This window comes from Symphalangus syndactylus, chromosome 9 (assembly GCF_028878055.3).
Source record: "Symphalangus syndactylus isolate Jambi chromosome 9, NHGRI_mSymSyn1-v2.1_pri, whole genome shotgun sequence".
NCBI lineage: Eukaryota > Metazoa > Chordata > Mammalia > Primates > Hylobatidae > Symphalangus > Symphalangus syndactylus.
Genome location: NC_072431.2, coordinates 102,534,858 through 102,561,881, shown reverse-complemented (window position 1 = coordinate 102,561,881; position 27,024 = coordinate 102,534,858). Strand labels below are relative to the sequence as shown.

The following is a 27,024-nucleotide window of genomic DNA, read 5'->3' as shown; positions in this document are numbered from 1 at the left end:
CACTAACAGAAATGCGTATCGAGGGCCTTTACACCCCTGAATTTAAGACTCTAGGAAGCCATTTTCAAGTCAAACATTCTGATGAGACTTTTAACTATACAGTGACACAGCTTATCTTAGAAAGCTCACATGAAAACAGATCACATGAAAAGCACCACTTCATTTGCCAGAAAGAAGTCTGCTTGACTTTTATTTTTTATTTAAAAATTTTGATAATTTTGAAATAGGAATCTATTTGAAAAATAAAAATGCATCCAGTCTCAGGCTGCAAGGAAATATCTTAGTTGGTAGACAATGTCAGGGACCGACTACTTCATTCAAAATTATTCAGGCTCCCTGAGAATGATCTGTCCTGGGGCCTGTAACTATTTAGAATACTCTGGCTGCCTTAAAATAAAACTGAAGAATTGGGGTACTGAGACAGAAAACACAGTACATCATGAGATCAGTAGATGTCAAATTCACATACCGTTGTCCCCCAACCAACTTTAGTTTCTTTTTTTTTTTTTTTTTGAGACGGAGTCTTGCTCTGTCACCCAGGCTGGAGTGCAGTGACGCAATCTCGGCTCACTGCAAGCTCCGCCTCCCAGGTTCATGCCATTCTCCTGCCTCAGCCTCTCTGAGTAGCTGGGACTACAGGCGCTCGCCACCACGCCCGGCTAATTTTTTTTTTGTATTTTTACTACAGACGGGGTTTCACCGTGGTCTCGATATCCTGACCGCGTGATCCGCCCGCCTCGGCCTCCCAAAGTGCTGGGATTACAAGCGTGAGCCACCGCGCCTGGCCAACTTTAATTTCTTATGGTTGATTGTACCTATGTGTTCCATACCAAACAGAGCCTAATTGGCTTGTTTTAAAAAACAACAACAACAACAAAAAAAACTTATTGAGCCTAGTGGAATATGAAATAAATCTTTGATCTGATAAGATCAACTCAACTTGTTACAGCTAAATATAAATTAACACCAGTCCAATTTTCCAAGGAGGAACTATGTAATCTTAGTTGCAAGGTGCCAGACATGCACAATCTCTTCGTCCATGGTCCCAGAAAGGTTCTAGCAACCTCAGTTTCTCCCTGCCTGTCAAATACCACTTGTTCTGAGTGCATTTCCAACATCTGACACAAGTCCTGGGACAGGAGCAGTGAGATTCTGTCCCTTGTCTTTTTAGCAAAAACAATTAGCTTAAAGCATTCTCAGTTTTCTGCAGGTTCTTTAATGCTGTGCAGTTGGGTGTGCCTGGGGATCATTTTATTGTTAAAACTTGAGCCACATGGAAAAGACATTAAAACAAGTTTGCTGCCGTGATACTCATGAAGATGAAAGGGCTTCTCTGATTTTAATATGCCGTGTTTTAGACTGGTGGTGGCAGGGGCGGGGGTGTGGAGAAAAGGTGTCTTTGGAAATATATGAGTTTGTCTGGGCTGTGAATTCTTCAGGTGCTAAATCTACATCGCCTTCACAAGGGAGGTGTATGGCAGTCTCGGGCGTCTGTTTGTTTATTCATGTTTTCAGTAGAATCCACACCATTTTCCAGGCTTACAATATGTTGCTCTCTTTAGCACTCATATTTCAGTTCTGGTTTGTGCTTCCAAAGGAAAATTACTGAGAAGTGTGCACTGATGGATGTTGGCATATGAGCGAGCTCTGGACGTTGGCTTAAAAAGATGGCATTCTTTCTTGGGGAGACAGGGTGTGAGCAGCACAGCCTTAACGTGCGCTCTTTAAAACAACTTTACCTTGTGATCTTTTTTGATATTTTTTTGGCCAATGCAGACACCCCTGCTGGGACAAAGAAAAAGCAGCTAGGACCTAGGACCAATGCCTCACCACTAACCGTGTTTCCAGCACGAAGTGAAATATGGCTGTAAAGACCTTTGAGATTTCTTATGGGAATTCTTAACAGTGGACATACTATTTTTATTGAGTTTGATTAAACAACACAGTTAATAGTAGAGATGAAATTCAGGGTTTTAACGAAATGTAAATGGTCAAGTGTGGTATAGGATCACTTTGCATGAACATCATAAAAGATAACACAGAAACACTGAATTATTAGCTTCCTGTTAGTACAGATATTAAATCTGAGGATTTAAGTGCCTGCCCATCAGAGAAACTGGATTACTTGGTTTCTGAGGATGTGCTCAAGATGGACTGAACCTGGGCGGCTTCAATTTTCTTTCTGGTAATATTCTCAACGTAAGGAAGCACTCTTTATCTCATGGGAAACAAAATATTTGGGGTATTGGAAGATGTAGGTGGTGTAAGTTCTATCAGAAACACTTTTGGTCATTAATCAATTCTCAACTGTGTCACTCGACTGAGAGTTTGCCAACAGCTCTTCTTTATCTTTTCTTCTCTGCTCCTTCTCTCTACTTAATATGTCCTGTAACTGTTTTATTTGTCCATGTTACTGCTTCCTTAGTGTTCCTATGCTACGGATAAAGAATTCCGCCTACTGTCTTTCTTCAATGAATAGGAAATTCCAGAGATTTTCAAACTCAAACTACTGCATGTATTTACTTCATTGTTCCTAAATGAATTGTTTATAACAGAGGAAATGCTATTTGCTAGTTCAAAGAGTGACTGGAAGTTGTGGACTCCTGTTCTTCATTCCTGCCTGAGCAACCACTCTTGTTTCAATTGAGTAAGATTTACACACAGTGAAATGCACAAATCTTAAGTGTATGCTTGTTTTTTTCTGAGACAGGGTTTCACTCTGTCACCCAAGCTAGAGTGCGGTGGCACAATCACAGGTCACTGCAGCTGCGACCTCCTGGGCTCAAGCCATCCTCCCTGCCTCAGCCCCGAGTAGCTGGGACTACAGGCATGTGCCACCACACCCAGCTAATTTTTTGATTTTTGTAGAGACAAGGTCTCACTATGATGACCAGGCTGGTCTCAAACTCCTGGGCTCGACTAATTCTCCCACCTCAGCCTCCCGTGCTGGGATAACAGGTGTGGGCCACTACATCGGGCAGGTGTATAATTGGATGAGCTTGATAAACGTATAAGTTTGTGAAACCAACATCCCAATCGAGACACAGAATATATCTATCACTCAAGAAAGTTCCCTTGTCCACACCTTCCTCCTCATATTCTCAAGTTAACTATGGTTCTGATTTCTGTCACTGCATGTTGGTTTGCCTGTAGTTAAACTTCATGAGTACCCTTTGTGTCAGGCTTAACTTGCTCAGCATAATGTTTTTGAGATTCATCCACTTTTTGTGTGTGTATCAGTACTTTCTTTTTATTGCTAAATTATACTCCACTGTCTAGATATATCACAGTTTACCCATTTATCTGTGGATGAACTACTTACCATTTTGGGGCTACTGTGAATAAAGCTGCTAGGTACATCCTTGTATCCGTCTTTCGTGGATACATGTTTTCATTCCTCTTTGGTAAATACCTAGAGTGGAAGTGCTGGGTCAACATCATTCAGCTCTGTGGCCCCAAGGAACCTATATCACACCTCTGTCAGTTTCACTCTCTCTGCTGGGCAGAGGGATAATGAGATCTGCTGCCCTCTCCCCTCAGAGCAGGTTTGAGGATGTTCTCTGCTCTGCACAGGAAGGAGGGGAGGGAGTTTCAGAGACACTGTAGTCAAAACTCCCCCGGTTCTAAAGACTTTGAGATGCCCTTTACATGGCCCCCTGACCTTGATTTAAATCTTACCAGTGGGATGTTCAATTCTACACACCTTAAAGGGAATCTGAAATGTAAAAGTACCCCAATTGGGTAGCACAAAGGGGTGACCCCCATTCCCAACTGTGATGATAGTTGGGCCTATGTGGGCACATCCTTCAACAAGAAAGGGGACAGAGTTCCTTCACCAGTGTGTTCACCTGCTGGAAACATCCAGTGTTCTGTTTCTTAGTACCCTGAGTCTCCACAGTTAAAAGGGTTATTGCTACCTTTACTAAAATAACAACCAGGATATAAAAATTGGTCAACTTGCTCCATCTTCACTTCTGCCACCCCTGGTTATAAAATGATAATCTTAAATGCTTCTGTGTTAATAACAACAGTGTCATTTCCCCCCATTTCTAAATTGGGTTGTCCTTTCATTGTTGAATTGTAGGAGTTCTGTACATATTCTAGATATGAGGCCTTTATCAGACACATGGCTTGCAAATATTTTCACCTATTCTGATTGTCGTCTCAATTTCTTGATAGTGCTCTTTAAAGCACACACTTCTTTAGTGTTGCTGAAGTCCAACTTCCGGTTTTTTTTCTTTTTTTCCTTTGGTCCCACAGACACTTTAGATACAGCATTTGTATCCATTCTGACAAGAAAATGACCCCATCTCCTTCCTGAAAATTTATCCATGTCCAGAGCAGTCATTAGCAAATACCACCTGTAATGCACATTCCTGGAATCAGCCTTCTCTGAAGTTAGTGCAGACCAAAAATAAACATGCACAAGCAGCCCTGGCCAGGGCTGGTGAAATATTGTCTGCCCAAAAAGGCTGGATTCAGCTTAGAGCAAAAAATGTTTTGATTTACACGTGCCATATAGCTATTTCTAGAAGCCCTAACTAACCTGACAACATAAGCCATTTCCACCATTGACAGTCAACAGTTCCTGAACACATGGGGCTTATTTACTAATGCAGGGTATCTTGAAAGCAGAGCGGGGATATTCCTACGCTGATTTATTTTCTGAACTGGTGGTTTAAGTAGAATCAGTGTTAACACAACAGTTGTTCCTGGCCCTATCCCTATTAAATTAATCCTCACAGTAAGGTAAACACTGCCTCCATTATACAGATGAGGAAACTGAGGCTTGAAAAGGTTTAAGTCTATCTGTCTGTCAAGCAGCAGAACCAAGATTTGGATCGAGACCCCTTTGGTGTCAAGGACTCTTAGCGCTTTACTTCTGTGCTCCCAGAGTTCTGGAGGGTCTCCCAGAAAACTCTAGATTTGCATACCACCTTTAGTCAACACATCCAGATCTGCTCACTAATTCCCTAACCTGACACATTCCATAATCATGGACTATAAAACTGTTTGCCCAAATCACTTTCCCTATGATCTCACCTTATTCCAACTCCTTTGGAGCTTACATTTGCCTTGCAATTATCTATGACATTTTATAGGTGTGAATATACATCTTCTAATTGCATTAAAACAGTGTAGAATGACCCCATGTGTATCTCTATATTGTCTTATTAATCATCTGTGCAAATTTAGCCCATGTGTGTATACATCATGTTCATTAGTTGTCTGTTCCACAAGCATATGTAGCCTGCTTCTATTAAGGGATGTAAGTTCTAAACCACAAGGGCTATGCCTTATGTTTTTCTGTATCCCCAATGCTTGGCACAGTGCCTTATAACAAGATAGATGCTCAGATAAATGTTCATTGCAGCACCATTCACAATAGCAAAGACATGGAATCAACCTAGACGCCCATCAATGATAGACTGGATAAAGAAAATGTGGTACGTATACACCATGGCATACTATGCAGCCATAAAAAAGAATGAGATCATGTCCTTTGCAGGGACTTGAATGGAGCTGGAGGCCATCATTCTTAGGAAGCTAACACAGGAACAGAAAACCAAATACTGCATGTTCTTACTTATAAGCGGGAGCCAAATGATGACAAAGAGCTAAATGATGAGAATACATGGACACATACAGGGGAATTATACATACTGGGGCCTTTCGGAGGGTGGAGGGTAAAGGGTGGGAGGAGGTAGAGGATCAGGAAAAATAATTAATGGGTACTAGGGTTAATACCTGGGTGATGAAATAATCTGGACAATAAACCCCCATGACACAAGTTCACCTATGTAACAAACCTGCATTTGTACCCTGGACTTAAAATAAAAGTTAATAATACTTGCCTTGTGTCCCATCAAGTATTAACAAGGATCAAATTAGATGGTGAATGTGAATGCTTTTGTGCACTATAAGGTTAGAAAAAGATCTATTATGATTACAGATCACCACTGATTTGTATTTATTTATTTATTTATTTGAGATGAAGTATTACTCTGTCACTCAGCCTGGAGTGCAGTGGAGCAATCTTGGCTCACTACAACCTCTGCCTCCCAGGTCCAACTGATTCTCATGCCTCAGCCTCCCAAGTAGCTGGGATTACAGGTGTGCACCAACATGCCTGGCTAATTTTTGTATTTTTAGTAGAGACGGGGTTTTGCCATGTTGGCCAGGCTGGTCTCGAACTCCTGACCTCAGGAGATCTGTCCATCTTGGACTCCCAAAGTGCTGGGATTACAGGTGTGAACCACTGTGCCTGGCCAATTTGATTGTTTTCTTCAAGTCAAAAAAATGTTTTGTTTGGGAAGGTTTTTTCTAAGTGGTATAGCTGTGGAAAAACAAATAAAATCCTATTTCCTTGTTGCCATCCTCACTCCAACATTTTCAGTAGCAAGAAGAGATTAAAAATAAGTGGCTGCAGAAGATGCTGAGGAAGCAGAATTAGCCATAAGACTCGACCATGACACTCAGGCAGAGGAATAAAGGTTTCTACTAGTCAATCAAAAAGGAAGAGAAAGAGACAAGGATTAGAACAGAGTAGTATATAAACAAGCAAATAAACTGTAGGCCAGGAAAGGGTCTTTCAGTGACCTACAGAATGCAGGTGGAGAATATAGCAACATCTTCTCATTCTCCAGCTACAAGAGCGGGTATTTATGTGAAAAGGGAAATGTAAATCAGATCAATAGGAAGATTTTAGGGAACGTTGCTTAGGTATCATGCAGACATCCAAATCTTTAGGGAGAATTTGTTAGAAAAACCAAATCACAGCCTCAGGAATTCATATCACAAAATTCAGTCAGGCTGAAGTATTTCACCTTTCTCCCCTCATTTTCCACTATTAAACAGAATAGTATTTCTTCTCCGAGATTTTTCCTTCCATTTTGTTCTTTTCTTTTGGGTAGGTGGGGGATGTATGTTAGTTTATACTTTATTTTGGTTATCTTTTTTCTGTCTGGGATTTTTTGTCCTTACTAAGCCTATTTAAGTTTATTTTGCTTTCTAACAATAAACGCATGAGGGAAGAGCTCACCTCAACTCCATTCAGATAGAGCTTCTAAATGCCAAGCAAAATTCTATCAGTCCTGTAAGTCTGTATCGCAGAGTAATGTCCACCCCAAGGGAAAAATTAATACTATATTATTTAAAATAATTTGCCGTGTATTAATAACTCCTGAAATTTTCAATATCTTTATAATCTGAACAATTTATTGTAAAAGCCATAAAGAAATGTTTTTTAAAAGGCCATAGCAAGAGACACAGGAATGTGAAGTAAAATAAAACAATGCAGTAGCTTAAATTTTATATTAAGAATCTAAACAAGAAAACCTAAAAATTGGTTTAATTTCCTTGGGTGCCTTTCTCTGGTTTAATACTTGAATTTTTCCCCCCAGAGTGCGCCAAAATATATATACAAATATTTTCCAGGAGTAACTATGCGATGCTATTAGAACCAGAAACCCAGCCAGCTCTTTCCATGGCTTCTCCATTAAGACATGAGTGAGCATCTGTCAGTCCCACTGGATTCATCCTGGAGGTCAAGGAAACGGATTACAGTAATGTTTCTCCAGACAACGTGGAAATATGTTCAAAATTCAAGCTAGAAGGCACACAGATACTACAATGAGATGGGCCACGTTTTAAAACAGTGGTTTCTTAACTCTGGTTGTAGAATTACCCACCCAAAAGAGCTTTTAAAAACTCCCAATGCCCAAGCCCCACCCACCAACTGAATCAGAGTGGCTGAAAGTGGAGCCCAGGCAGAGGTAGATTAAAATTTTTTCCAGGTGATTTCAACGTTCATCCTGATCGAAAATCACTGTTTTAAGAGGTTCAATGGGGAAATATGGGGGGAGGGGGGAGAAATTACTTTCTTAACTAAGCTGTAGGCAATAATAACCAAGACAACCTGCTCTCTAATGATGGATGCAAAAGCAAAAAGGCCTTTGCTATAGGATGACCCCACGTCAAAGGTCAATTAATTTGATGGAAAGACATCCATTCAACTCTTTTTAGGGCCAGTAATTCTGTATCTTCCAATCATATGTACTAAGTTGTTTTAATTATAAAAAGAAAGACAAGCTCATTTTAGAAAATATGGGAAAAGAAAAAGAAGAAAATAACGTTCATCTTCCTATCATATTAAGGTAGTTAACCATGGTTAACTTCTCTTAAGTAAAAGATAAAAATTGAGATCACGGGCCAGGTGCAGTGGCTCACGCCTGTAATCCCAGCACCTTGGGAGGCCGAGGCAGGAGGATCACTTGAGGTCAGGACCAGCCTGGCCAACATGGCGAAAACCCGCCTCTACTAAAAATACAAAAACTAGCTGGGTGGTGTTGATGCGCACCTGTAGTCCCAGCTACTTGGGAGGTAGAGGTCAGAGAATCTCTTGAACCTGAGAGGTGGAGGTTGCAGTGAGCTGAGATCACACCACTGCACTCCAGCCTGGGCAACAGAGTGAGACTTTGTCTCCAAAAAAAAAAAAAATTGAGATCATATTGCTTATGCAGTTTTGAAATTGGATTTTCTCGTGTAACAAGATAATGTGAAAACCTTTCCTACAACATTGTGGTGAGTGCCTACAAAGTAGTCCATTGCTTGAAATGGTCATTGTTTATTTATTGGTGATTGACTTTAGGTTTATTCACAGACACATGGATCCACGATTCCTTGACCTACAAACTAAGTAAGATTAATCTGGTAAATACTGAAAGGAAAAAACAGTGGTATAATGGTAAAGTGGGGCAGGGAAGGTCCTGATATGTAGCATTTACCAATTTCACTGGTGTAAATACTCCCACCATGGCTGATTTCAAGGTAACAGTTTAGCAAACAGCTTGCAAACCTGATTATTTAACAACCGGCTATCTGGAGTCAGCTGACCCTTAGAGAAACCCTGGCTGAACGAAACTGTTAAGTCCTTCTGTTATGACATGCTGTTTGAATGGTAGAGCTGTGTGAAAATGGAAGTTACGGTGAATGAAGTCAAACCAAGGTTTCAGTAACTTAACATACTTTGAGTTTGGAGGTGTCAAGTTCACACATAGTGTGGACGGTCTAATAAAGTTTTAAAGAAAGTATTAATGTAATAATAATGAATGTGGATAGAAAGTGTGGGTATACTGGAAAGAGCTTATTCTTTGAATAGACAGACATGGATGTGTCAAGTTAACCTTAGCAAGCCTCTATTTCTTATCTGTACATGGGAATAATAATGTCTCAGTGAGGCTGGTGTTAAGATTAAATACAATGTCACACATAAAGAATACAGTAAGCACACATAGCAAACACTCCACAAGTGCTACTTGCCTTTCCCCCTAAGTAATTGTACTTTAGATGTTACTACTTTTTTTTTTTTTTTTTTGAGATGAAGTCTTGCTCTGTCACCCAGGCTGTAGTGCAGTGGTGCAATCTCGGCTCACCGCAACCTCCACTTCCCAGGTGCAAGCAATTCTCCTGCCTCAACCTCCCAAGTAGCTGGGATTACAGGCGCGAGCCACCACACTTGGCAAATTTTTATATTTTTAGTAGGTGTTTCACCATGTTGGCCAGGCTCATCTCGAACTCCTGACCTCAGGTGATTTGCCTGCCTCTGCCTCCCAAAGTAATGGGATTACAGGTGTGAGCGACCGTGCCTGGCCGATGTTACTACTTTTAAAAGGAGAAGGGTATGAATTGTCTTAACACTTTATTTTCAGATAATTTAATCACATTTATTTTTCAATTCCATTTCTCTATTATTTAAACCAGGGGTTGGAAAACTGTGGCCTATGGGCCAACTCTGGCCTGTTTTTGTACATAAAGTTTCAGAAAAACTTTTAATAAAACACAGCATGCCCATTAATTTAGGTGGTTCTATAGCTGCTTGCACATTACAATGGCAAAGTTGAGTAGCCGAAACAGAGACCCTGTGGCCTGCAAAGCATATTTACTATATGGACCTTTATAGAAAAAGTTTGCTGATCTATGATTTAAACTACTCTAAGGTTGCTTTTTTTTTTTTTTTTTTTTTTTGAGACGGAGTCTCACCCTGTCGCCCAGGCTGGAGTGCAGTGGCGCTATCTCGGCTCACTGCAAGCTCCGCCTCCCGGGTTCACGCCATTCTCCTGCCTCAGCCTCTCTGAGTAGCTGGGACTACAGGCGCCCGCCACCACGCCCGGCTAATTTTTTGTATTTTTAGTAGAGACGGGGTTTCACCGTGGTCTCGATCTCCTGACCTCGTGATCCGCCCGCCTCGGCCTCCCAAAGTGCTGGGATTACAAGCGTGAGCCACCGCGCCCGGCCAAGGTTTTCTTAAATGAATACTTTTTCTATATATTAAAAGAAAACAAGACAAGGATAGGAAAGGAAAACAATGAGAGAAAAAGATTCTTCTAGGATGTAAAAATGGCAAAACAGGCCATATATGGTGGCCCCTGACTGTAATCACAGAGTTTTGGGAGGCAGAGGCAGGAGGATTGCTTGAGGCCAAGAGTTCAAGACCAGTCTGGGCAACACAGCAAGACCTCATCTCTACAAAAAAAGTAAAAAAAATAGGCGGGCATTGTGGCATGCACCTGTAGTCCCAGCTACACAGGAGGCTGAGGTGAGCTACACAGGAGGCTGAGCCCAGGAGTTTGAGGCTGCAGTGAGCTATGATAGCATCACTGCACTCCAGCCTAGGTGACAGAGTGATACAGTAAGACCCTGTTGCAAACAGAAAAAAAAAAAAATTGCAAAACAAACATTGATTCCAAGTATACCTAAGAAATACTCAAAACTCTAGGATAAAGCTGAGCTCTAATTCAGTATTGTCAAGAAAGTATACCTTAAAGAACATTTTATAAATGAAGTTCCCACAAGATGACTATTACTTCTGAAGTGGGAAGGCACCATGAAATAGAACTTGGAAGAGTGAATTTAAGGGGTAGAAATGTGGAATTTTATAACCTGGCAATGAAAGTGACTGAAACCACATTAGTCAGGCAAAATAAGCTGATCTCTCTAACTACAGGTAAAATAACATTCCAAACATTGAAAAATGTACACAATCAAAATTGTACACGGTAGGGGTTTAAGAAACCATTTCCCATGCTAATTTTTGATGTTTACATGGAATGTTCTTCCAGCAGCAAATAACTTACCAATGATCTTGACAGACTGAAAATGATACATCTTTACCACAACATAAATTAATTCTCTCAATGGGAAATTGCTAAAATAGGCGAGGTGTCAGAAAGATTTCTTTATGTCTGAAGGAAAGGAAATGATTCCATTTCTTCCAAACATTCTTACATGAAAAATAATAAACTCTCACTTTTAAACTGTCTTTATTTTCATGGGGTCCTAGGCACCCGTCACTAATTGGGGCAGTCATAGTTATCTGGGGTTGGACATGAGTCAATCCATATTACTTCAGGTATAAAACACAGCCAATTGGAGACTGCCCCCATAATTCATACTATACATGAATACATATCATAGCAATACCCAGAAAAGAGGATTGCGGAATTACACTACACTCTCTTTCATTCCTTAGATTTACAACATAAATGTTACACAAAGATCCTGGAAAGTCAATCTTCACAAAATAAAATATAAGGGAAACATGGTGGTCTATTCAAGGAAATGGACAAATGCCTAACACAAATGAACTGGTTTGTCCTCTAGAAGCATGACCTTGATTCTGTTCCTAAAATACAAAGTTGAAAACCCCAGACGAAAGAAATGAACATTTATTGAGCACTGTGTTATACATGTGCTATCACATTTAACTTTGACACAAAATCTATATAATGGGTATTAGTGACTTGCCCAAGGTAACACCATTTGTAAAGAAAGAAGTTAAGGCAGCAACTTTGGTTTATCTCCTATACCTAACCTGTCTTCAAAATGTTCAATCCTGATTGAACACAGGGTGTCTGTCAACCATGAGTCCCCTGAGATGCCCCATAGAGAAAGTGGTCCCCTAATCAGAGCAACTAAGTTTGGGAAATTTACTAAATCCTCCCCTTGGAGACTAACAGTGCATATTAAAGCCCCGAATTAAAGAAACCCATTTTTTGTCTAACTCATCATCTCCCCAAACTTACTAGGAAATCCCTTTACCCCAACTAGTATTTTGTGAAATTAGTATTCTGAAACACACTTTGCACAATAGAAAATGGATGACAGAGAAATACATAAACTGTCAGAGAAGATAAACAATTTTAATCATGGCTAAGGAGATGATGGTGTGGTTACAAGTGGGTTCTCTTTGCTCTTCAATTCAACCAAAATTTTGAATAAGACCCCCAATGCCCTAGTCCTCGCCTACCTCCTCAGTCTCATCTTACACTCGGGCCACCTGGCCTGCTTTCAGTACTGGGGACCTGCCAGGCTTTCCCCCTCCATGGAGCCTTTGCAAAATGTTCCTTTTGTGACATTGCTCCCCCTTTCCTCTTTACTTAGTTGACTCCTATTTATCTTTCAAAGGAAGCCTTTCCTGACCGGGTCAAACTTCTCTCCGGGTGCCCTCCTATCACAGAATTCTATATAGCACTTGTCATGACTACAGGGTTATATTTATTTGCGTATTGATTTGATTAGTGACGGTCTATACTCCCACTGGGGGAAGAGAGCTATTTCTCTGTTTCTCGGACAGCACAAACATGCGGGACCTCTTCCACCATCTCTATTCACTCCTGCCCAAGGAGGAACAGTGACTTAATGAAGCATGAACTAGGGAGGAAGGGCTGGGCACGCTCTGCTCAGGGTCCAGAGTGCTCTCTGGTCAGCTCCCACCCTGGGGTAAGCTGAGAAGTGCACTTTGGGAAATAAATTGAATTCTGGGAAGACATACTAGGAAGCCCAATTGTTACAGATCCAAGCTCCATTCTGTGGTTTAGCTTTATGTAATAATACAGTTGATATTTTGTTCTTCATCTGCGACTGCTGTTTTATTTTTTAATCATTTCCACACTTGGGAGAGGAAGACAAGAGTGATCTTGTTTGGCCCCTAGAATGCCAATATCCTCCAACAGGTGTAAGCTCCTGAGGTCAGGGAAGGGGGCCTCTCTCTGCTCACCTCAGTAGCTTGGTTTCTGGCACTTGTGAGGCATTCAAAATGCCGTTTCACCCAGGTTGGTCTTGAAATCCTGGCCTCAGGTGATCCTCCTGCCTCAGCCTCCCAAAGTGCTGTGATTATACATGTGAGCCACAGCACCCAGCTGAAGTCCTAGTTTCTTGATACATGTAACTCTACCAAGGTTTTCTTACTAATATTTTCTTTTAAACAACTGAACTTTGTCTTCAGATTATTATAGGCTAATCCTAACGTGGAACTGAGGATAAAGTTTTGAGCAGAGTTAATCCAAATCAATGAAGACGGTATCCTTAAAAGGACAGAAGCCTCTTTAAGGCGAGGATCTGGAGGAGAGCAGATGAGAGTGCTGGAGTAGTGTACGTCCACGTGTGTCAGGGAGACTGACAGGAAAGAGGAGGCGAATAGGAGAGATGGACTGGGAAAAATAAAATGGATTACTTGATTGGTGAATAGGTGGGTATAAAGAAGCAAGTGAAAAAGCTAAATTGAAGGGCAAGTTTCCACTATCTATAGAAAAAGCTGGAGAAGAAAAGGACTCCCCCTTCTTCTCAAGGCGTTGTAAAAACAATGAAGTCTCCTTGGAAGAAAAATTATATCTAAATTTCTCCAAGACTGCTTAATAAATTATGTGTTCTCTAAAGGATGCAATTATTTTAACTGTTTTAGAAGAGAAAATGTTCATAATATATTTAGTTGTAAATCGGGTGATGAAATATGTATTATTACAGAGCCCATTAAAAATGTTGTGTAGATGGGTATGCACAGTAAAAATGGGAAATATATTGACAAAAAGTCTACAAAACCATTATCACATGCATATTAACAATAATCTATAAATATTTCTTCAATAATAAATTAAAGAATTTATCAATATATAGAGACTAGTGAAAGGATCAATGATGTGGTGGGTCTGTGTCATCATCTGTCCCCAGCCCCTTTCTGCCCCCAGCACATCACACACACTTTCTCTTTCTCCCCTCACCTCCTTCTCAAGGCGGTAGGGCCAGGCCACTCACCTGTTGGAGTGCTGCTGCGGAATGAAGAGGAGGGGGTGATGGGTGGGGTCACGGGGGGAGTAAGGCTTCCACTGCTGTGGCGTGGGGGAGTGGACACATTCCCTCGAGACACTGAGCTGGACAGAGTCAGTGAGAGCTTCGGCTGAATCTTCTTCTTTAGGGACTCCTGCTCTCGGCGGGCAGCATCTGTCATGAATCTGAAACAACAATGGAAGGTAAGGAACCTGGGCCATGTATAGAGCATGAGGACTGATGACATTCATTAGAGTTTCAGACATGCACGACCCTGGAAAAGGACCTTGGCCACAGGCCAGTCCCAATCTCAAAAACTCACAACAGCTTCCCTTTTCCAATGCAATGGAAATATCTTCTACCTTGTTATTTTTAAGGTTTCTCAAAGTCAGGTCTATTTCTTCCCCAGCAAATCCTCCTTGCCAGGAAGCTTATACACACAGAATACATCTGCACCCACTGTAATACTTTCAGTTACAAGACTTCCTCTCTTGGAAGGTCTGCTCTCTTTTTTTCTACCCATAGGAAGCCCACATATCCTCAAAGTTCCCCAACCACTCCTAAGTAGACAGTGCTTCCTTTATCTGCAGGTTGGCAGTATTTCTTCTTTGTACCACTTAACTGCCACCTAACATATACGGCCTCGTGAAAACTCTTTTTTTTTTGGTTATTACTTTGATTCTCATATTGTTATTTGGGTTTAAAAACTTTTCTTGGCTAAAATGGAGAAAGGATTCCCTATTTAATAAATGGTGCTGGGAAAACTGGCTAGCCATATGTAGAAAGCTGAAACTGGATCCCTTCCTTACACCTTATACAAAAATTAATTCAAGATGGATTAAAGACTTAAATGTTAGACCTAAAACCATTAAAATCCTACAAGAAAACCTAGGCAATACCATTCAGGACATAGGCGTGGGCAAGGACTTCATGTCTAAAACACCAAAAGCAATGGCAACAAAAGCCAAAATTGACAAATGGGATCTAATTAAACTAAAGAGCTTCTGCACAGCAAAAGAAACTACCATCAGAGTGAACAGGCAACCTACAGAATGGGAGAAAATTTTTGCAACCTACTCATCTGACAAAGGGCTAGTATCTACAATGAACTCAAACAAATTGACAAGAAAAAAACAAACAACCCCATCAAAAAGTGGGCAAAGGACATGAACAGACACTTCTCAAAAGAAGACATTTATGCAGCCAAAAAACACATGAAGAAATGCTCATCATCACTGGCCATCAGAGAAATGCACATCAAAACCACAGTGAGATACCATCTCACACCAGTTAGAATGGCCATCATTAAAAAATCAGGAAACAACAAGTGCTGGAGAGGATGTGGAGAAATAGGAACACTTTTACACTGTTGGTGGGACTGTAAACTAGTTCAACCATTGTGGAAGTCAGTGTGGTGATTCCTCAGGGATCTAGAGCTAGAAATACCATTTGACCCAGCCATCCCATTACTGGGTATATACCCAAAGGACTATAAATCATGCTGCTATAAAGACACATGCACACGTATGTTTATTGAGGCACTATTCACAATAGCAGACTTGGAACCAACCCAAATGTCCAACAACGATAGACTGGATTAAGAAAATGTGGCACATATACACCATGGAATACTATGCAGCCATAAAAAATGATGAGTTCATGTCCTTTGTAGGGACATGGATGAAACTGGAAAACATCATTCTCAGTGAACTATCGCAAGGACAAAAAACCAAACACCGCATGTTCTCACTCATAGGTGGGAATTGAACAATGAGAACTCATGGACACAGGAAGGGGAACATCACACTCCGGGGACTGTTGTGGGGTTGGGGGAGGGGGGAGGGACAGCATTAGGAGATATACCTAATGCTAAATGACGAGTTAATGGGTACAGGAAATCAACATGGCACATGGATACATATGTAACAAACCTGCACATTGTGCACATGTACCCTAAAACCTAAAGTATAATTAAAAAAAAACAAAAACCCAACTTTTCTTGGCTAATTGAGTACTTGCTTCCCTAGTCAATGAAGGCAAGGATTCTAGTCCCCAGTTCCTAGCACAGGGCCAGGCCCCCCTCAGGAAACATGGACAGAACTGCATACATCTGCCCAGGAAGATTCCAGAAGAAGGGAAGAGAGCAGCACAAGGAGGGAGGTCACCACTGATGATCTGTTTATGTTCTAATTTTATTACTCATAAAGAGAAAGGTGACTTTCCCTGATAGTTTCACTTTGGAAACTTGAGTTATTCTTCCAATGCTTCTCTGATGTTGGTAATAGTCAAACTTTGTTCTTTTCTCACTGTATAATCTACCATTTTGTAAATTCGTGTAATATGAGATTCAAAACAATCTATGAAATGGTATCTCCTACCTAAAGAACATTCACCTTTTCATATTGGCAGGCAAACTTTGTCAGCTGCATTTTTGAAGATTGCCATAGAAAGCATAGTCCATAAATGTATGATAGCGTTCAGATGATAAAACTACAGCTGTCCCCACCACCTAGGCTAAGAAACAGAACATTCCATGCCCCTCAAGGCCTCTCTCCAACACCTCCCACATCAATTATATTTTGACTATTTCAATATAATTTATCATAAGCTCACTGCATTGCACTTAAACATGGTATTTTACCTCACCTATTTCACATTTTGTCTACAAAATTTCTTAGTATTTTTCCTCACTACACAATGAAGTTTTGGAAGTCAACAGATAGTTCTAGTACCTGGTGAAAGCTTGAAGTCAATTAAACACCCAGTGAAACAACAGTAATGTTGTTATGCTGTCTTAAAATTTCTATTTTTATACTTGGAACATGGATGGCATATTTCTTGAATGGTTCTTGCAATGTAATCCAGATATATAAACTGGATTTTATATGCTGAACTGAGCTTAGTAATAAAGCTTTGCCTTGAGCTCTTAGGTTTTGTGCTATAGGATAGTGATGATTTAAAAAGAAGACAGGACTTCAAGGCAAAAGAGAATTGTTTGCACCTGGTAGCCAGGTAGTCATTTATTTTCAGATGCAAAATTGGTTCTATTGTCCTTAAAACTTCTTTTTCCCCTCCTCATAAACCTCTACTAAAAATACAGACTCACAGAGAAAAGCAAAGAACTAGTGCTTTTTTTTATTATTCTAAGAAGAACTGCTAACTAGCATGGTGCTGAGCTTCTCACACTGGGGTATGCAGTGCGCCAGGGAGTGGCAAAGCTGCAGGATAAACAGGCTGCTGCTTCCAGGAAGGCTGATTGTTCTCGACGGTTAAGTAATTCAAACTAGTGTTTCAAATAGTAAAATAAACATGGACATGCTTATGGGGGTAGAAAAAAATTTTTACATCTGCATTTTAGTTAAGAGCATGGTATTTGGAGTCAGGCCGGGGTTCAAATCCTGGCTGGGTTATTATGTAATTTGAGGCAAGTTGATAAACTTCTCTGAATCTCGGGTTTATTCTCTGTAAAACGGGAATGAGAGAGTAGGTAAGGAATTAACATACGTCTTTTCCCTTTCTGCATGGGAGTCTGATCTTTGGCTAAATTTGTAACCTGCTAAAAGACAGTATGTCAACTATGTTACTAGGCAACACTATCTACATTAGAATGACCTCTGACTGGTGAACTGCACAGCCTGGGAGGATCTAGGAACCTGTAGCTATCTGATAGGAAGCCAAGAATCCTGATTTGGGCTTCCCGAGCGTGGTGATCTTGTAGCTGGGCATGGCCCTTGCAGAGAACTGGGGAGCCACGCCCAGAGCGTGTTTCAAGAGCTTTGGCTCCTGTGGGGCATGAGGCTCTTCTATCAGGATAGCTTCCACTCCTACCTCTCTGCACCTGAACAGACTCCCACGTGCACTGCTGCAAGGGTGTCTGCAGAAGGCAACTTGTCCTCCATCCTCTGAACAGACCCAGTGCCCTATGTGGCCCATGGTCATCTGTGAGTCTGAATGTTCACAGCCTAAGAAGGTGACCTGCTGGCAGACGGGGCAATAACATTTCAACTTCAGAGGACTGTTGTGAGAGTAAATGAGGTAATTGGCCTGTCATGTAGCAAGTGGCTCAAAATGCAGAAGCTGTTATTAATTAATAAAGCATTATAATATGGTTATGTCTCTATATTTTGTCCACCTTACTCAACTCCAAGTGTCTTGAGGACACACCACACACCCATGGCTCTGAAAGCACTGAGCACACACGTGCCTCGTGTAGAGCAGAAATTCCGTTTGTGGAACGGCTGAATGGAATAAACCCAGAGGGTGCATATCCAGTGTAAGAGACAGAGGGAGAGACAGCCAGAGGCAGAGAGAGAAAGGCTTCTCTATGTCTAACTCATATATATACATGGTTTTTTTCTTTTTTTTTTTTTTGAGATGGAGTCTCATACTGTTGCCCAGGCTGGAGTGCAGTGGCACGATCTCGGCTCACCTCTGCCTGCTGGTTCAAGCGATTCTCCTGCCTCAGCCTCCCAAATAGCTGGGACTACAGGTGCCACAACCACGCCCAGCTGATTTTTGTATTTTTAGTAGAGACCAGGTTTCACCACATTGGCCAGGCTGGTCTTGAACTACTGACCTCAAGTGCTCCACCTGCCTCGGCCTCCCAAGTGCTGGGATTATAGGACTCATACCTCTTATTGTAAAATACTCTCCTACAGCTCAGATATAACACAACAACTATAAACAACCATAACAACATTCACACGCAAACCCCACCTGCACCCTCACATGGGTTTGGCCAGCTACAGACAGCAATCTGGATTGGGGTTATATCTTCTATAGTGCTTTCTAGAAGCAAGAACAAGGCACCTGTGTAAAAAGCATTACACATGAAACACATTCTTAAAGCCCTGTCGCCAAGACTTCCTCCTGCAGTTCTCCCTCCTCTCTTGGATTGGTGTTGTGAACTTGGACATACAACCTATAAATCATGGTAACCTTGACATACCAAGGTACACAGCTGCACAATTTGTTCTAGTGACAACCATACACACACACACATCCACACCACCCGCCCCCACAAACACACACAGGAGTGCCACACAAACGCTGTGGGAACCCTGGTTAAAAGGGCCCGTGTCTCCCCTGCACTAGCATGCTGCTCCTCTTCCTCCTCCTTTCATTAACCACGACTTAACCCATTTTCTGAGACTTAATTTAGTAAGTAAATTCTCAAATTTTTGAGCAATGTTCCATCAGCACAGCTGTCTGTCAAAAGGTGGGCAGATTCCCAGTGGCAAGAAACCATTTAGGGAGACAAGAGTATCTACAGAAGCCAAGGAGGCACAGCAAAGGCTGTGATTCTGGCCAACAAATGAGGACTACGTTCCCCGTTTTACCAAATATCAGGGCTGGAAAGGTTCACCGTGTTCCCAAGGCTGAGTTCAGGTTAGGTGAGTCATGTGACTCAGTGGCCTGAGCCTTCCTCAATGAGTCTGGACACCACTGGTGATCTTTCTGAAGCTCTCAGTAATCACGGCTGATGTAGATTTTTTTTTTTGGAGACAGGGTCTCGCTGTCACCCAGGCTGGGGTGCAGTGGTGTGATTACAGTGCACCGAAGCCCCGACCTCCTGGGCTCAAGCGATCTTCTTGCCTCAGCCTCCCAAGTAGCTGAGACTACAGGTACGTCCCACCACGCCCAGGTAATTTTTTGATTTTTTTATAGAGATGGGATCTCACTATGTTGCCCAGGCAGGTTTCAAACTCCTGGGCTCAAGCAATCCTCCCACCGAAAGTGTTAGGATTATAGGTGTGAGCCACTGCGCCTGACTCACTTGGGTTTTATTTAGAGCAGGAAGGAACCTTGGTTAAGTCAGATCATCAGGTCCAGCCCCCTTATTTGTTACAGTAACTGTGAACTGAGGTGGTGTGACCTGTTTGAGATAATTTAGGCTAGTGGCAGAGCTGGCATCAGAGCCCAGCCAAGCCTCGGGACGCTCTTATGGTTTTCACAGTTGAAAGTGTTCAGGGAGCTGGAGCATGTGGCCTGGGGAAGTGCAGGGAGGACTCCTCTGGCAGTTTACATGGGGGCAGTGGGCAGCTGGGAGAACAAAAGGCTCATCCTCTCAATGTCAGTCCATCCTGCTGTGTGGGATCACTGGGCTCCCTGGTTGTGGCGAGGGCAGTCTCTGGAATTGCAGTCCCACTGGGCTACGATCTGGGAAAGGCTGGCTGTGCCCACCTCCCAGAATTCTCTCTGCTTTGCAATGGTGACGCGGCTCTGATCTGGCAGCCGCAGTGTGCTGGAGCTGGCTCATACTGGGTTGTGAAAGCTGACTTAAATTTTCAGGGATTTGGTGAGTCTGTTGTTAAACACAGCCGTTATTAAAAACTAAATGACGTAAATAATTAAATCAAGCGCTTTGTTAAAAACAAGGATATTTAACTCAAGGCTCATCACTTATTTTATTGCATTTTAATATTATCTATATTCTTGTTATTTACAGTAACATTTTATCTGTTTGGTAGACTTATTTATAACTATATTCTGTATAATGCAAAGTAACCTACTGTGTTCAGTGACATGTGGGTAGCTTGAAATTGGCTATGGCAGGAGTATTTACACGACAGAAACTGGCAATAACACAAATTGAGACTTTTTTCCTCCCCAAGTCAGTTCAACATTTGCCAGTACACCTTCTAGTGATTATTATTTTTTAATGTGGGGAAAAAAAGCGTTTGAACTGGGCTTCTTGCCTACTCACTAAAGGAATTAATCAGGGAAGGAACGAAGAACGAATAAGAAAGTCTTCTTTTTTAAAATTGTAAAAAGTAATATATCTCAGTAAAGAACACTTACAGAACATTTTTTATGGATTTGTGACTTATGTTTAGAAAGTTTTTAAATTGACCAACACACAGGTTAGGAAAAGAAATGAAAGTATTTTTTAAAATTATGGAATATATATGCAAATCAATATACACATTTCCACACATAAAGATTTTAATAAAATAGAAATCCGTGTACCTACCATTCAGCTTATGAAAAGAATTTTTGATGTTTCCTGTGTAAAAACTTTTTTTTTCTAAGAGAAATATTACCCAGATAAAACTATGGTTGATATTTTAGGGTTTTTCCTTCTAACATTTTTCTACTCATAGAGAAAACTGAATATTTCTTAAAGAAAAAAAGTCACTTGAGACTCTTTCACTCACTGTTGACTAACAGCCTGAAAATCTGCGGTCAGGCAAAGCAATGTTTTCATTTTGAAACTGAAACTGCTGTAAGATTAATTTCAACTTTCCTACAAATCAGAAATGTCTAAGTTACTTTAATTTAATATAGTCATTTGTAGTAATATTTGTTATTGCTAGGGGAAGTACATATTCCTTAAGTAAATTTTCAAGACTCCATTATAAATCTTTTAAATCCTCAGACCACAATGTTCATTCAGTCTGACATGTTCAACATGGAAACATGAATATAACTCCACAGGGGGAAAATGTCAACTGCTGGTCCAGGGAGACTAGTTTCAACCACAAACTCAGGAAATGTACAGTATTTGCTGGAACCTGGGCAGAGACTCCATTGCCACCTCACTCCATGGCCAAAACACCTGAGTCTAAGTGACCTGCTGGGGAAAAAAATCACTTGGCTTTCACTGGATCAGAGAACTCACAAACTGAAGTGACCATTCGAAACTGCAGTCTCAGAAAAAAACTGAAAACTCCAAGATGCGTGGTGTGGTGTGGCTGTGATTATGTGACTCTGGAGAGGGCGCATGTTCCAGAGGTCTGCACTGCACGTCGCCAGGAGGCTTGTTCTGGGGCAAAGAAACTGGTGGCCTCTGGGAGTCACTGTATTCACTTTTGTGGTCCTGGTTTTTCTACTTGTTAAAATTGAAGAGATTTGGTTTTATGGATATATGGAATACATCACTGCTAGGGTCCTTCCCAGTTCTAACAGTGCATGATTCCAGCAATAGCACTGTGCAGTATTTTTCAAACTTTGTTTTGACTTCAACCCATTATAAGAAACGTATCTCACAGTGCGACCTGCTGTGCTCACATGCATAAATAGGCCTGCAATCTGCAATTTTGAGATCTCCAAAGCTCTGAAATCTGAAATTTTTTAACAATAAAGTTTGGCACTAAAACGTCATTGGAAGGCAAACTCTAATCTGACTGGGTGAAAGGCTACTTACAGATTTTATTGCATTTACTGAAAATATTCGTGTGTTTCACTGTATAAATATTAATGTATGTGATTATATGGGGCTGCCCCAGACCCTACTGGGGGTATTATGTAATATGAAGTATTTGTACTATATTATCTTTACGAAATCTAAAAAATTATGAATCATGAAACATTTCTGGACTCAAGGACAAGATATTTTAATATAAATATCTGAAACAGAAATTTCACAGAACAATCTTTATATGTGATATACTCTGGCATTTTTCTGTTCTATTTCATTTTAACAAAATACGATGGTCATGACCACCACATTGACTTCTTGACCCCCTGGGAGGTCATGGTCTGGAGTCTGAATATATTAGTATAGCAATTAAGAGGGTGGGCTTTGGAGGTAGACTGTCTAGATTCAAATCCCTGATCCATGCCCCGCTAGCTGTGTGATGACACTGGGCAAGTTACCTACCTAGCCTTTCGGTGCTGCCATTTTCTGATCTATAAATGGTGACAATGACAGGTCCGACCAAGGGTTGTGGTGAGGATTAAGTAAGTTAATATTCATAAAGCACTTAGAACAGGGCCTGACACTTCATGCTTAACAAATGTCAGGTTCCTGGTTCATAAAAGAAGTGATTAACACGTTGGGCATGGTGGCTCACGCCTGTAATCCCAGCACTTTGGGAGGCCGAGACGGGCGGATCACAAGGTCAGGAGATCGAGACCATCTTGGCTAACACGGTGAAACCTCATCTCTACTAAAAATGCAAAAAAATTAGCCAGGCGTGGCAGCGTGCGCCTGTAGTCCCAGCTACTCAGGAGGCTGAGGCAGGAGAATGGCGTGAACCTGGAAGGCGGAGCTTGCAGTGAGCCGAGATTGCACCACTGCACTTCGGCCTGGGAGACAGAGCGAGACTCCGTCTAAAAAACAAAAAAAAAGAAGTGACTAACACTTGTACTGGAAATCTTAACTCGCAAACCTTTCACCTTCTGCCATCTACACCAGCATTTGGTTACTTTGGGGCACAGAATATTAGGATTTTAAATACTGCCATCATGAGTTTTGCTGATTCGGAAAGCAAAGAGCCACCTTTACTGATTCTGCAGGCATTAATGTTATTTTTATTTATTTTTTGGCTTTTGTGACAGGGTCTCACTCTGTCGCCCAGGCTGGAATGCAGTGGCATGATCATGGCTCACTAGCAGCCGTGTGATTTTCTCACGTCAGCCTCCTGAGTAGCTGGGACTACAGGCGTTCGCCACATCTGGATAATTTTTTTGTACTTTTTGTAAAGACGGGGTTTTACCATGTTGCCCAGGCTAGTTTTGAACTCCTGGGATCAAGCAATCTGCCCACTTTGGTCTCCCAAAGTGTTGGGATTACAGGCGTGAGCCATCGTGCCCGGCCCAGGCATCTATTAAATTGCAATGGCATCTACTAAATGGCAATCAAAGGCAAATTCAAGACAGATACAATAACTATTAATAGAACAGAAAAAGAAGGTTCCTCTCATTAGACAACACGCTGGGGCCCATCTATAAACTCATACACCTCTTCTTACTTCTTGGCCTTGATTTCTAGAGTAGAACCAAATTATAGAGGGTCTTTCCAGCAGGACAGGCAATGGGAGACCCTCCATGCCATGAGCTGCTGGACTGACATCCTCTATCCAGCTAAAGGCTGTTCTCTGCTTGGCAGATTCATCAAGTTGCACAAGGCTCTGACTTGGTCTGCTAGCAGACCCTCTGTAGAACACCACATCCAACTACGCTTCATCTGAAGTTCAAAAGCTTTGTTCTGCCTTTTCAATGGCCCTTTGGGCATTGCCATTTTTCAGCAACAACAAGCTTTTGAGAAAAGCTGTGGGGAGTTGGCAGATAGGCCCTAAGATTCCAAGCACTCCCAAATCTGGTAATTCATTGCTCCAGATGATGGTATTTCTGACATGACAATCTAACCTTCTGAAGGATAGTCTAACATGGAGAGTAAGGATTTTTCTTTTCTCTGGCTGTTACTATGCAATCCAGGACAAGGATGGATAGAGAACCAGTAAGTACGCAAAACAGTGCATGGCACATTTGAAATGTGGCTGTAGGAAATGGTGATGGAAATAATGGGTACATTTCAGCATGCAACCATGTGTGGCCCACATGTCAAAGGATCTGGCTGCTCTAGGTCTCAAGGTAATGATGGCTTTCAGAACGTATGTCTGCTAATAAATTCATGTGGCGGGTCTTCTTATTTTAGCAGCAACTTAATTCCATAGTGAAGCTAAAGGCGTATTTGGTTAAAACAGCGAGTTAGTAAAACAGGACCTAGAAACAGCAAGTGGAGTAATCATTTGTCAGCACCCCTTCGTTAATAGAATGGCCTTTTTTGGTGATCTGGGAACTTAATAAATGTACTTTTCAGTAGAAAAGAGAAAATCTGGATTTCCAAATAACATTAATTTCAGAAAGTTTCTAGTAATGCTTCAAATAATCCTATGTTTCACTTCTTATCCGGAGTTATTTTTGACTTCATGATCTGAGGCCCATGGGGTGGATTTTGAAGCTTCATAAAACTTTTTGCAGTATCACCAAAACTCTGGGCCCCTTTTAACATGCTATTAAAATTCTAATGCAAAATAATAAAACTAAAAGCAGCACCAGGAAAAAAACCCACTCCATTTGATCAGATCAGTTTGGCACTTAACTTGTAAGAGGTATTTTTTGTGATTTTTCACTGGACTTTTACATTGGTTGTGGACATAATCTGAGAATTACACAGCTAATGAAATAGATTGTGTTCTTGGGTACCAAACTAAAACTGACAGACTTACTGCATTAAGAGAGATGTTATTTTCTCTCTCTCTTCTTTCCTTTTTAAGACAGGGTCTCACTCTGTCAACCAGGCTGGGGTGCAGTGGCGCCATCACGGCTCATTGCAGCCTTGACCTCCTGGGCTCAAGTGATCCTCTTGCTTCAGCCTCCCAAGTAGCTGGGACTATAGGGGTGTACTTCCAAACCCAGCTAATTTTTGTATTTTTTGTAGAGCACCACATCCAGCTAATTTTTGTAGAGGCAGGATCCCACTCTGCTGCCCAGGCTGGTCTCGATCTCCTGGGCTCAAGCAGTCTTATTGCCTTGGCCTCCCAAAGTGCTAGGATTACAGGCATGAGCTACCCACGCCTGGTCTGTTTTTCTAAGTTTTCTAAGTTTATATTTGACATATATGGAAGGATATATATAGTTCCTGGTCTTTGGAGAATTCTAATCTAATTTTGCATAAAATAAATAAATATGAGGGCAAGCCAATTTCATAGCAAACCTTGTAGCTTATTTTGCTTCTAGATGTTCATTTCTTTTTTTTTTCTTTTTTTTTTTGTGGGGGAGAGAGAAGAAGAAAAGGTGGGATAAGGATAAAAAGACAAGATAAAAGGTGATCTTTCCTTCATCTACTGTCTTGACAATCATATTTTATTTCTTTATTTTTCTTATTTTTCTTATTTTTATTTTACTTTCTTTTTTAAAGGCAGCTACAGTAAATTTATATTCTCTTTGGTATATTATAGCTTGGATATTCTATACCTTTTTTAGTATTTAAATAACATTGGGTTGCCAATTTTTATATTGCCATGTATACCTTATCTAACTACATCTATCATCACCAGCCTCTAATTAAAAAGAAAAAACTACTTTAACATAAAATATAGGAAGAGCATAATCTTGGAATAAATCCTTTCTTGAGAAAGATTATTCTGAGATTATGATAACAGAACACAGGAAAAATCTACTTAAACTGTTTTGATGAAGAAAAGCCACAATATGAAATTTCATGTTATCGTTACTTTATACTTGCATCATATATATATAGTATTATTTATAATATACTGTTTACAATTATTCTGTAGATGCAAATTTTTAAAAATATCTAAATGTGTTTTCGATTATTATCATTGCGAAAAATTCAGTTGCAAGGAATGCTGACCAAACAGAACTCTTAAATTTAGGTGGAATTGCTTGAAATATGCTGAGCAAACAAAAGAAGGCAAATACAAGGGCACTGAAATCCAGTAGCTTCTCCTTTCCAAGAGCTGGGAGGTGGTGAGCAAGAGCTGAGTGTCCTCTCACAGCTGGACACACAGAGGGGCAGTGAGGTGCTGGATGCTCCCTGTTCCCTGGCCCCACATGCCCCAGGCAGCTCAGACACTGCAGACCAGTGGAAACGTCCTCATGAACAGCAGCAGACTAGCAGCTGTGCTGTGGATAGCACTTAAGAACCACTTTTTTAAACCAGTAGTATCTTTTCCTAAATTTTGGCACTCAAATGAAATCCAGGCACCAAAGCTGAGCCATTGAAATAACAAAATCCCATTCCTGAATAGTATTTCTTTGTATGTTCCCAATAAATATTGTATATTTTCTTCACAACTATGGAATGATACAGTCAATCTGCCTTAATGAAAGCTTGCTCAGGCTCCGGCAATCACTCTTTAAAGCCACAGGTCAGCATAAATTATCAGTGAAGCAATTAATTTTGATTTACTTTAGCCTGAATAAAATAAACCATGGTCTTTTTTGTCACTGATGCCAAGAATAAAAAACACTTCTGAAAGCTACTATACCACAAGTCTTTGGTTTGGAGACCAGTGGAATATCTTTCTCTTGGCAACTCCCTATCCTCCTTTCCGTTCCTTTTCTACCTTCATTGAATTGCAAATAACTATGGCTATTTCTTACACATGGTTTTCATTGCTAATTTGATATCCACGTAAAGACTAATGAACAAAACAAAGAAGTTGCACT

At 41.0% G+C, this 27,024-nt stretch overlaps 1 protein-coding gene across 3 annotated transcripts in view; it reads right to left on the bottom strand.

Annotated features, from left to right (window-relative positions):
• The window catches only part of JAZF1 (JAZF zinc finger 1), a 354,333-nt gene that overhangs the window by 53,990 nt on the left and 273,319 nt on the right, over window positions 1-27,024 (bottom strand). For all 3 annotated transcript variants that reach the window (XM_055293589.2, XM_055293590.2, XM_063609001.1), the window contains exon 3: window positions 14,092-14,288. In XM_055293589.2, the coding sequence (XP_055149564.1) occupies window positions 14,092-14,288 (197 nt within the window). The remainder of the gene's footprint in view (window positions 1-14,091; window positions 14,289-27,024) is intronic.